Source organism: Hipposideros armiger, unplaced genomic scaffold (assembly GCF_001890085.2).
Source record: "Hipposideros armiger isolate ML-2016 unplaced genomic scaffold, ASM189008v1 scaffold_17, whole genome shotgun sequence".
NCBI classification, from domain to species: Eukaryota; Metazoa; Chordata; class Mammalia; order Chiroptera; family Hipposideridae; genus Hipposideros; species Hipposideros armiger.
Genome location: NW_017731367.1, coordinates 2,699,882 through 2,712,215, shown reverse-complemented (window position 1 = coordinate 2,712,215; position 12,334 = coordinate 2,699,882). Strand labels below are relative to the sequence as shown.

The following is a 12,334-nucleotide window of genomic DNA, read 5'->3' as shown; positions in this document are numbered from 1 at the left end:
ACTGCAGAAAAACACCATGAATAATTCACGCAAACTCGCTGAAGCCCACAGGGACTTCTGTGACTTCCCCACTCCATCGCTGACACGCTGGGTGGGCATTAAGATGCTCTTAGCTGGAAGTCCCTCCCACCTCCCCTGCCAATTATCCCGCTGCCTTCCCCGCTGACTGCAATGGCCAGAACACAAATGGCTCCCAATGATGGGAGCGGGGTTACCGTCCAAGGTCAACCTGCTCTCGGAACACATGCCCGGTGCCGAGTAACACATCTCCACCATTAACATTAATGACAGAGCAAAGAGTGCACTGGGTGCTCGGAGGTCTCGCTGGGATGCCACGATGCTGAAAGGTCATTTTCACTGAGTTGGTGGGCCACCACCTAGCGCGACCAATTATCTGGGGGGAAAGCATGACTTTGGAACTTGAGAAGCAACGTCTGCTCCTCCTGGGCCTTAGGGAGACCCGCTCACTGAGGAAAGGAAGAGGCGCCCTCCCGGGGGGCCGTCCTACCTGTCGGACTTCATCGCAGAACAGGACAAAGACCAGCGCGTAGAGGACCAGCTCGGGCGGGTGCGGCACCGAGTGGAAATCCATGAGCAGCACGTAGGCGAAGAGCAGGAGGAAGGCGATGTAGAAGACCACGTTCCAGGAGAAGACCACGAAGGGGGACGTGAAGAAGGCCACGTAGTACCACAGCAGCTTCCGGGGCTTGTCCACCGGCTTCTTCCTGGTCGGGAGGGAAGACCCGTCACCATGGCGCAGACACCTGGGCACCGCAGCCCTCCCTCCCAACAGAAGTGAGTCTAGACCCACAGAGGGGTGCGGGTGGGGCCAGCCCCGTGTTCAAAGACTGACCCAGCCACCACGCAGCCCCGGCACCTCCGGGCTAGCAGGCCCACATTCTGCCCGGGAGAGAGAAGACAGGCTCCCACCTCTACCTGTTTGAAATCAAACCCAGGAAAAGCCAGAGGCGATCCCAGACCTAACTGTAGGCAGTAGAGTCAAAGTCATAAGTTCCCGACCTTACAGTCCTTTACTCAGGAACGCGCGGGCGTGCACACACGCGCGCGCACACACACACACACGCACACATGCATGTGTGTGGTTATGTGCTTTGGTTTCCTACCTAAATGACACAAAGCCACAGCCAACCAAGGGAATAATAAACAGACACAGGATAATCTTCCAGTTCTTGGTGTCTCGGGAAATCTCCCCGTACCATTGCTTGGAAAGAAAATTCTACAGGGCGACAGAGACAAAAGACACAAGTGCTTATTAATGGAACGAAACGCGGGAGGGTACGCAATCTTTCTCCCCAGCCCTTGCTCCTTCCCAAAATAAATAATATCTGAATTAAGGTTCTTCCTTCTTATTAGTTGCCTGGATTCCAAGGAACCATGACAATTTAAATTCTGTTTGATTTTCAGTCCTTTCCTAAATTGGGTTCTATGTGGTGAGATTCATTTCATGGTTAAAAATACATTCTGCCTGGGATAGTGAAGACATGACCCTGCTTCTGCCTGTTTGAAATCAAACTCAGAGTCAGAAAGGGAACAACCACTGTCGTCTCAACATCAACTTGAGTTGAAACGCATGGAAATGCTTTCGGGAGATTATACTAATCCAACAGGTGGGACCGGGGACCTCCCATGAAGGTGGTTGTTAAAAAACTCAGGTCGCCTCTGACAGCCACACAGTAAGTCAACACAAAAGGGGTGAGCATAGACTGGACCCCATCAAAGGAATGTGTGGCTCTCAAAAAAGAATGTGTCGGTCCGAAGGGGACTGGTGTGTCTCATGGCAGGACAAGCGGAAACCTGGGGCCAGGAGGGCTGGAACAGGTGTGCCCCACCCACACCCCCATCACTCCCTCTAGGAGAAGATGGCTTCTCCTGCTGGCCCTGTTTTGCACAGTGTAACTTCCTCCTTCACACACTCCCCTCAGGTGCTTCCGGGGCATTTGAATCCTCGATTTGGGGCCTGCTTCTGGGGGGGGCCTCAAACAAAGACAGGTGATGTCCAGCCTTCCTCACTCTCACGTGCCCACCGTGGCTGGCTGTCACTGAGTGGCACCATTAGGCCCCCCGTCACAGAAAGCTCTCCCTTAGCTCGGGTTCCAGGGCCACCTGTGACATCTAACCCCACAAAGCAGCCTGCCTATAGAAATCAAACTCCCTGGTCTCACGGGCCTCCGGGGGATTTTCCATGAACTGGCATCTAGTTGAAATCCTCGGGACGGGAGCGTGAGTCAGCGTTCCCCAGGCCCAAAGTTCTGGGACGCCAGCAAGATGGGGTTTGGGGCCTAAGAAGCTGTGAGCAGAGCCTGGTGCCTTGACAGCTGGCCAGCTGTGAGCAGAGCCTGGTGTCTTGACAGCTGGCCAGCCTTCCAGGCAACCTTGACCTGGTGTCAGCCTCGCTCCAGCCTGCTCCGGTGCAGAGGCTGAAACGAAGCCATAGCAGGACCCCTTCTTTGTGTGTTCCTTGTCATAGCTGACTGCTCCTGTGTGATCCAGCTTAGCTACAGTCGCAAACGATTTTTGCATAAACACTGTACTAATTATTAGCTGCATGGTATCATGCATATGATGGACAATTAACGGGGAATCAAATCCCAGTTCTGCTACTTCCTAGTAGTGCAACCTGGAGAACGTTCCAGAACATCTCTGAGCTCCTGAATCCTCACCAGGAAAATAGTGTGATGTTCACCTTGAAGCATGCTGTGCAGGTGAAACGTGACCATGGTGCGGTGTGGCAGGCAGGTGGCAGCCAGTCTATCTCTTCCCTACTCTCCACTTCACACCCAGACCCCTCCCACTGGGATTATGGGTAGAAAATCTCCACTCTGCAACCTGGGATGCCGGGTGCAAACCACTATTAATTTAATTCGGTGCAGGAAAACCTCTCTGCTGGCTCTACCCATTTCATACTAGTTTCTCTACTAACGTTACGACACTCATAACTGTAACAGCAACAGCGGACATCAAGGCCGGACCTCTCACACACCATCTCACTGAATCCTCACAGTATCCCTTCCCTGTAACCTCTATTGTGCCCATTTCACAGGTGAGGAACCAAGGCCCAGAGTAACCTGGCCTATCACCACACCTGGTGAGGATGCAGTGGATTGGGACCTAGACCCTGGGATTCAGAGACCCCGCCCATAATTATGGTGCTGTACCGTTGGCTTTGCGGAAACTCACAGAACTTTCTCTCTTGGGCACCATCTCCTGAAGCAATGATCTCTACTGATGCTTACATCTGCTGTCTGCTGCAACATCACCCACCTTCCCTGCCACAGCTTTTATACTGGAGGAGAAGGTCTGCTGTTAAGATTATACTTGTCGATGTCACTAACAGCATCTGATGCAAAAGGCCCATTCCTGGGTGTGGCGTTTGGTGACTACGCTGTTTACCTGGACCCCAGGCTGGGCGATGAAATGCTGGTCCGTCGCCTCCACCGCCAGCTCCAAGCAGTTGCTTCCACCCCAGGCTTCGCAGGAATAGACCAGCAGTTGCTCAGCCAAGTCTTCGTCACTGCTGTAACACTCCGTGAACAGCTCTGCAGTCACCGTATCGCCAGAGAGAAGGAAGACGGAGGTAGGGCTGGCCAGTTCCCAAAACTGTGCCCCCGCCCCCCCAGCCAAGCCCTGACTTCAAGAAAAGCTGTGGTGCGAGCGCCCCCGGTTTGCAAAAGGCGCAGGGAATGCCAGCACAACGTAGCTCTTTACTGAACAGAGGGGATTTCTCTTTGTACACCACCCCAAGCACAGCCCCTCAAGGCGCCATGTGTAAACAGGTGCCCATTGAACCGAGCTGCACCGAGTGCTGGGAGCCCCCTCTTTGGTGGGGCTCAGCCACTGGGAAGGGGATCCAGACCCCCCCCCCGCCTCCCTTGCCCAGAGCAACCTCCTCCCATCTCATTTCATATAGAAATTTTTCAAATATTAGGAGCCACCGCCTAGTCGAGGCCAGTCAGACAGTAACATAATTTAATATATTAAAAAGAAATCATTGGGCACCTTTTTTCCAACACAGAGAAGCTAATCTCATGAGCATTCTCCATTAGCTACAATAATAGAAAAACATGAGTGCATTCTGCAACGTACCACACTGCAAACTTCAAATTCCCACATGAAAAAGGGAACCGTGGGCAGATCTGAAACTCTGTGTTATGGGGAGGCTATTGGTCCTGGATCTCTCACATTCTATCATGGTCCGGGCCTTCTGAGCAAAGGGTACTGACAAGCTTTGTTTAGGGGCGACTGGATAGCAGGGGACAGACATTCCAGGAGAGAGGCTTAGCACTGCCTCTTCCTCTTCCATTCCAGGTAATGAGTAATCATGTCCTGGAGGGGCACATGGGCAGGTCACCTGCAGCCCTGATAGAAGCTTCGAGTCCCCTCCCTGGGGCGCTGCAGGGCAGGCAGCAGCAGCCCTTACTCACATCACTGCAGGGGAATCAAGGCACAGGGACCTACCCAAGGTGCACCTGTGGCTCTGCCTTTGTCATTAGTAACAAGCCCCAGGGGTCTGAAGCCTTCTGTCTGGATATGTATGTGAAATGCGCAAGCTAACTATTGGGTTGTCGGAAAAGTCATGACATATTTTGTCTGTTTTTCAAAGGTCATTTATTTATATAAAGAACAAAGATCAATCAATGATATGTTGCCCGTTTTTTCGATAACCTTTTGCCATCTTTCAGTGAGCTTCATAATTCCTCGTTCCTAGAAGGACCTGTCTTTATTTGCGAAAAACTGAACAAGGTGCTGATTTACAGCCTCGTCTGAATTGAACGTTATACCACGCAAGGAGTTTTGAAGAGAGTGAGACAAGTGGAAGTCTGACGGCACAAGGTCAGGCGAGTATGGTGGCTGTGGCAACACATCCCATTCAAGCTCCAATAAGTTTTGACAGGTGATCAGACTTGTGTGTGGTCTCGCGTTGTCACGATGGAACACAACTCCTTTACAATTAACAAGCTCTGGACGTTTCTGGATGATGGATTTGTTCAAACTGTCCAAGTGCCGACAGTACACATTCAAATTGATTGTTTGGTCGCTTGGTAGGAGCTCGAAAAACACAACACCTTTAAAATCCCACCACACTGAGAGCATAACCTTCCTCTGATGAATGTCTGCTTTCATTGTTGAGGCGAATCATCACATTGGGACCAAGACCATTTGCGCACCACATTGTTGTAAACAATCCACTTCTCATCACCAGTTATCAGTCGCTTCAAAAAAGGATCATTTTGGGCCGGCCGAGTGGCGCGATGGTTAAGAACTGGCTTGGGACACCAGAGGGCCCCGGTTCAGATCCCACATATGAGGGCCAGTGACGCTGCCCTCCACAGCTAAGATGCTGAACAACAGCTCAACCTGGAGCTGGGTTGCCTTGAGTCGCCGGCGACGGCGTAGGCTGCAGCCCCTGTGGCAGTGGGTTGCCATGGGCTACCGTATGTAGCCAGCAGCCAGCGTGAGCAGCCAGCAGCCAGCGTGAGTGGCCAGCAGCTGCAGTGAGCGGCCGTCCAGAAGCCGGCGACTGATCTGCCTTGCCCGGGAAGAGCATAATGATGGTGCCAACTTGGGCCAGTGAAGCGACGTCCTCCACAACTAGACTGAAGAGAGCAAAACAACAGCAACTTGTCTGTTCCCCTTCCCCCAATTCCCCAGCACTGTTCCCATCCCCCCAATTCCCCAATAAAAATCTTTAAAAAAAAAAGGATCATTTTTCTCACGTTTAATGAGCATATCGCAGATGTTTATACGCGCCATCAAATGAACTTCGAGTTCATGTGGAACCCAAATATCGAGCTTGCTTACGTATCCCAGCTTCTTCAGGTGGTCGTGAATGCTTGAATGATGGATGTTCAATGTTTCTGAAATCTCTCGTGTCGTGTAACGTGGGTTTGACTCGATCAATGCCTTTATTTTGTCATCATCAACCTCGGTGAGCCTCCCTGACCAAGGAGCGTCATTGAGATCAAAATCACCAGCACGGAATTTCGTGACCCATTGTTGGCACTGACGTTCTTGTAGGGCATCGTCACTGTAAACTTTATGCAACTTTTCACAAGCTGGACGCGCGTTCTTCCCTTTATGGAAGTAAAACAGTAAAATATGGCGAAAATGCACAGTTTGGTCTTCCATCTTCAACTTGTTGTAAAATCTCCAAAACTCAACCAAATCGCTCAATTTTTTTAAAGAATGAAACTAGAACTGTCAGCTGTCAAATGACATAGCAATAACATAGATACAAATGACTCTAGTACTTCCAAAAATGAACTAGTGCCATCTGTCGCAAACATGCGTCATAACTTTTCCGACAACCCAATTGATGGCCTGCAAGTCAGGTAAAACCTCAGACCCGGCACAGTTTCTTAACAGCACCCAAAACAAAACACCTCAAAGCTCCCTGTGCTGCTGGCTTCCTCTGACCTGGGTCTGAGAAAAGAGAGGGATGAGAGGGCCCAGCATTTCCCACTTTCATTCGTGGAAAAGTCAGTAAGTGCCAGAAGCTAGGGGCCTGTGGCACGTATGCCCCGACCATGTGGTCTGCAGCCCTCGAATCAAGCCAGAGGCAAGAGCTTGGACATGCCACTGACCTCAGCCACCTGGCATGTGAGTGCCACAAGCCCCCGAGGGCCACCTGGCATGCCTGTACCCACAGGACCTCCCATCCTGGAGGCTTACCCACTGCACGGGTCTCGTACTCGTTGGCCAGTTCCTCGGACTCCCCGGCCGCGTTGATGTCATTCTTCACCTTGGCCAGAGTCTTCAGCAGCTTACTGGCTCCCAGGGCCGCCAGAGTACAGCCCCTGGTCTTCACGAGGGGAGGGGAATGATGGGGTCAATTTATCATTCCTCAAAGTGGTCAGGTCAACACTCGTGTCAGACAAGGACGAGCTCATGGCAAAGGCGGAAACTGTTCATCATGACTCAAAGCAAAGTTTGCAATGAGCACAAGGTAGCGTTGAACCTAAATACACTCAGTCTTGAACACGAAATTAGCATATAAAAGGGAACTAGCAAGGCAAGTGCCACAAGATGCTGACCGTAAGACCGTAACAGTGGGACTACCCACTCATACTGTAACAGTTCAAAGAGGGAAACGTGGATAAGGACACGGAAGGCCTGATAACATAGTTATTAAGGCCGTGCATATGAGCTCAATATTCAATATCCAATTTTATGCGCTAAAAATGGAGAACGGAACTTCTTTTTCAACTGTGCAGAAATCACTTACAAAACATCATTCTGTGCTACATCAAAAAAAGGAAAATCTCAGTAAGTTGCCCAAAGCAGAATTTGTCCAGGCCCCACTTCCTGTCCATTATGCAGTCATACTAGAAATTAAATTTTAAAATTAAACTTAAAAAACTCATCCACTTGGAAAACGATCACACACCCAGGAAGCAGGCGCCTACTGGATTACCCGTCCGGCACAGCTGGCTTCCAGGGACCTGTCCTCCCAAACACACTTTGGTCAACATGGCAACAAGCATGACCCTATTCCTCCGGCAGTAGATGTTCCCTTCTGCTGAGGACATTCTAGCTTAGGCATGCGAGTGTGCAGAAGGCCGGACGCCCACAACAAAGCCACGTCCGGTGTGGCCCGCACGTTACCTGCTCCCAGATGACTTTGGAGAGTTCCTTCTTGTTCTGCAGAACAGCCCAGATGAAGAGCGCTTGCAGGGGGTGCCGTGTAAAGGGAGACACGTCCTGGGAGGGGTCAGAGCATGTGGTCAGCACGTGCCAACAGGGCATTGGTGTGGCTGCACTGCTCTAAGAATGACAGCGGGGTCAGGATGCCCCAGGGGGGAACCCTATGGTTACAGCGCTCTGTAACTTGGTGTGTGAATCCGTTTTAACAGCACAGTGATGCGATTTTCAGCTCTGCCACTCACCAGGTGGTATAATTTGACACAGAATCTTTTATCTATCATAAAAGACACCGTGCAACTAGATGGAAAGGTTTAAAGGGTGAAAAAATGTGCTGAGAACAATTTAAACAATGAATGACTTGTGACAGCCAAAGAGAAAGCAGTTCTTTCTCATGATATAAATCTATTTCTCATCTAGAAAAATGACTCAAGCTAAATTCTAACTTTCCTGTAGTTTAAATTCAATGATCACAACATAAAACTATACTTATTTCTTTGGAGTGTTACTCAGTTTCGATTCCTAATACATCAATTATATAGAATCCCCACTCCCACTCAGCACCCCATATCTCACTGGAACCTTTTCAGATAGAAAACAGCTAAATGTATATATTCCTTTTACATATCCCTACAGGTTTTATCAAAGTCCAAACTGCTTCAGGCCGGTTATGGATACCACAGAGGGTTTTACCATAATTAGTATCAAACAGAAGCCTTCTAAACACTTCCAATTGTTTCAAGCACTGAGTCTCATTTAGATTTTTTACAATATACACACACACATTAAAATCCTAGAATCACAAAAGATAATGACCTAGTTTCCTCAGAAGCAATCCTGAGGCAAGTAGTTCATTTGAGAGGTGTCCCAGGAACACCAAGAAGAGAGTGAGCAAATGAGATCCGAAAAGAAAGAACAAACAAGGCGCATTGTCCACAAGCTGTCATGGCGGTCCATGAGAGATCGGTCCCACCAGGAAACCCTAGGAGTCAGGGTAGAACCGTGCCTCGGAATTACCTCCTCCACGCGGGAGAGAGCTGGGGTTTTTATACACCAGCGTCTGGCAGTCATCGGGCCCTGACCAGACAAACCTTCAGCAAAGAGTTGCAGGTGCTGGCAGCTGGGAACTGGGCCTGCCTGTGCTTAAACAGGAAAACAGGAAAGAGTACGGTGGTGTGGCCACACATCCTCTCCAGGGGACGCTTGGATTATCCCTTTGGAAACATTCGCTGCCCCTATATCCACCAAAGAAAACGTGGCATTCCCCAGTCCTTTACATGGGCCACTGAGAGCTATTTTAGGCAGATCAAGTCCCTGTTCCCTGTCCGACGCCTTTGGAAAGTGTGTGCCACACCAAGCTTTGCAATTAAGAAAAATTGCAAGAACTGGTATGAGATACAGCACAGAGTATAAAGCAAGACATCAGAAAATTCACCAAGTAGACTCATTGTCTTAACTAAAGGCAGTGGGAAAAAATTAACACTGCCAGCATGTTAGCTACTGTATGGCAACGAGGCAGGGAGTGGGAAAGGGGCAGGTAGAGAAAGTTTCTGAAGGAAGACTCAAAGGAGCACAGAATTCATGCAGACAATTCCCCCAGGACATACGTGAAGCTCTATGTCCATCTCGTCCTGGCTATTTCTGTCTTCCTTCTGGAAGCCTCTTCGGAAGTTGGCCACCAGTTTCCAGACGAAGGTGAGGAGGGTGTCATTGTAGGAATTCTTGGCGATCTGCAGGTTCCGATAGACAAGGGTGCTGAAGTGGTTGGAGAAAAGCTCCGTGAGGACATCGTTGGTGAGAAACTTCCGCAGGTTCAAGCCATTCTCCAGAAAGAGGCGGACGAACTTGGGTCTGTCCTTGACGAGAGCCATGAACATGACTTCTTGAAGGTCAGCGGACTAAGGAGAAAGAGCAGAGAGAGCACTCACACCCGAAGCCCAATGAAGGAAACACAATGCTTTGCTTTCTCCGCTGCATCGCATTTCTAGCCACAAAGTAACAGCATCTTCAACTTCTCCTGCCATCCTGTTTGAGAATAAAATTTATCTTTTCAATTGAAACACAGTGTTGGATTATAGTCAAGCATCCAAACAGGAGAAGCGGCATGGTGGGGTCCTTGAAGTCAGATGAGGGCTTGGATGTGACCCGGCCTCTTGCGACCATAAAGTGGATATAATTACACCCACATAAAAAAGGTATTGGTCAGGGTTTTATCCCCATGCCTGGCATTGAGGAAGCACTTAGTTAGGGGCTAGGGACAGTTGTATAACTCACATTATTTCTCTGAAGTCACAGCAAACACCAACTGTGAGCCAACCAAGAGCCAACGCCTTCCTCTAGGCCATAGGCTCTTCCGGGTGCCATTCAAGCCACATGCCACCAAGCACAGGTCTCTGAGCATGTTATGTAACAGCGTCATTGGAACACTTGACAGTTATACCTAGTCATTATTTATTTTTATCTCCACTTTCTGGGCTCCTGGTATCCCATAGGAGCTTATTGAGAATCTTAATAAAGAAAATTAATGTTTACCAGTGGTCTACCAGCCACAATAGCTCTCAGATATGTTCTGTTTATCTTCCATAGTATTTCTTATAATTCGATTCAGTTGCCAACATTGAAAATTAGAGGTTGGTAAAAACCCACATTTCCAGCATTAAAATCCAGAAGTTCTGACAATATGAAAAGCCATCAGCTAGAGCCAAGTGGCAGCTGCTTCCGGAACCTGGGGCCCCCGGTCCCCAAAGATCCAAGCACTCCTCACTGCTGTCCACCCAGCCCACTCATGTCACTCGCCTGGCCCCTGGTTTGAGTGACTATGTCCTGCCAAGGGCAGCACTGGAAGTTTCTGTTTCTGTCTAATGTTGAACTTCTGGGGATCACACAGTGCCTGGCGAGGGAGCTGCCAAGGTCCCTTGTCCCCACACTGTGGCTCCAGGTGAGATAAGGGGAAGAGGTGACTGCCCTGGGGAGGGCGACAGCTGCACATTCTCTGCTGTCCTCAAGGCAAGGTTCCTTGTGCCCAGAGTTTTACGTTTCTTTCTAAATCATTTGCTTTTCCTTTGGTCACACATTTGATAGCATGGGGCAGTGGTCCTCAGACTTCAGAGTCACCTGGAAGGCTCACTGAGGCACAGTTAGCTGGAGCCAAACTCAGAATACCTGCTCTAACAAGTCTGACATAGCGTTTGATGATCCACATTGCTGACAAGTCCCCAAGTTATGCCAAAGCTGCCACAGATCCACAGACCACAACTTCAGAACCCCTGGCATGCAGGAAAGAGAAAGCCTTTGCAGTCAGACACACCTTTGTTTCCAAACCTTGGTTCCACCATTACCCAGATGTGTGACCCAGAAGAAGACTGTGTCTCTGAGCCTCAATTTGCTTGTCTATAAAATAGGTGCTCGTGAGGATGAAATGAGATAACAGATCAAGATGCTTTCAGAAATTCAAGTTCAGAGCAGACCCTCAAAACACCATCAGTAAGTCCCCCTCCTGTGGTACCCATGCATCCCTGGCTTATTAACCAGCAAAGTGAGAAAACCCTCACTGTGGGCTGGTGTGAGGGGCAAGTAAAGTCACACCATGAAACTGTTTTGAGCAGTGTAAATGGCTCCACCAATATTACCATTATTCCAACAGTTTTGTATGTATTTTTAAACAAATATTGGGTTGTCGGAAAAGTCATGACACATTTTTGCAACGAAAAACAGAAAAATAGGTCATGGCTTTTCTTACAACCCAATACTTCTATAGTGCTTACTAGGAGCCAACCCTCTAAGCACTATAGAAACATTATCTGATTTAATCATTGTAACAACCCAATGAGCTATCTGCTATCATCATCTCCATGTCCACATGAGCAGTGGTGTGCTGGTAAATGTTTAACAACCAGCTCTCTGGAAAAAAATAACACAGCCTGATGTGCAGCCTCTGCCGAGTCCTGTGGTGTAAATGCTCCCACCACAGCTAATCTCTGGCTGCCCAGGTATCGTCATTGAATGCAGAACTGGGAACAGACGTGGAGGTACACACCACTTACGGCATTTCCAGCATGCAAATACAAAGACAGAAATCACCTCTAGAGCCTAGACAGTAGCAAATGGACTAAAATAACTCAACACACCATTGGATGAGGAAATTGAGGCACAGAGAGGTTAAGTAACTTGCAGAAGTTGCGTCATGCCAATGGGCTGGCTCCAGAGCCCGTTCTCTTAACCACTCGGTCCTTCACCCTTCACTACCTTGGGCTGAGTTAATAAAATTCAGTGTACCGTTCAGTATGTGTCTGAGTTTACATTTATTTGCACCTTCTGACCTTACTTAAATAGAACATTTCACACACAGGGATCCAGTTATGAATCAATTAACTAGATCTATTTATAAGTCTACTTCCCTCCAACTAACTAAAGCCTTGTGAAGTGAAATTGGGTTCATTCAACTGCAAAGACCAAACACAAGACAATGTTTGCTACAGGAATTAATAATTTAAAAACCTGGAAGCCATTCCTTTATTTGCATTCTTTTATTGAAATTGATCACATGTTAATGTAAATCAAGACTTTAGGAGTCCTAAAAGTGTTTTCTGAACCTGGCCGCGAAGGATGACAGTTATGAAATACATGCCCCTTCAAATCTATGCATACATGCATACAATTAAACAAATTCTAGCTG

At 48.7% G+C, this 12,334-nt stretch overlaps 1 protein-coding gene across 1 annotated transcript in view; it reads right to left on the bottom strand.

Annotated features, from left to right (window-relative positions):
- Positions 1–12,334, bottom strand: part of TRPM8 (transient receptor potential cation channel subfamily M member 8) — a 78,811-nt gene that overhangs the window by 28,467 nt on the left and 38,010 nt on the right. The window contains exons 10-15 of the mRNA XM_019628290.1: positions 9,267–9,557; positions 7,624–7,719; positions 6,691–6,820; positions 3,412–3,557; positions 1,125–1,237; positions 509–725 (exon numbers count right to left, since the gene is read on the bottom strand). Coding sequence (XP_019483835.1) covers positions 509–725; positions 1,125–1,237; positions 3,412–3,557; positions 6,691–6,820; positions 7,624–7,719; positions 9,267–9,557 — 993 coding nt within the window. The remainder of the gene's footprint in view (positions 1–508; positions 726–1,124; positions 1,238–3,411; positions 3,558–6,690; positions 6,821–7,623; positions 7,720–9,266; positions 9,558–12,334) is intronic.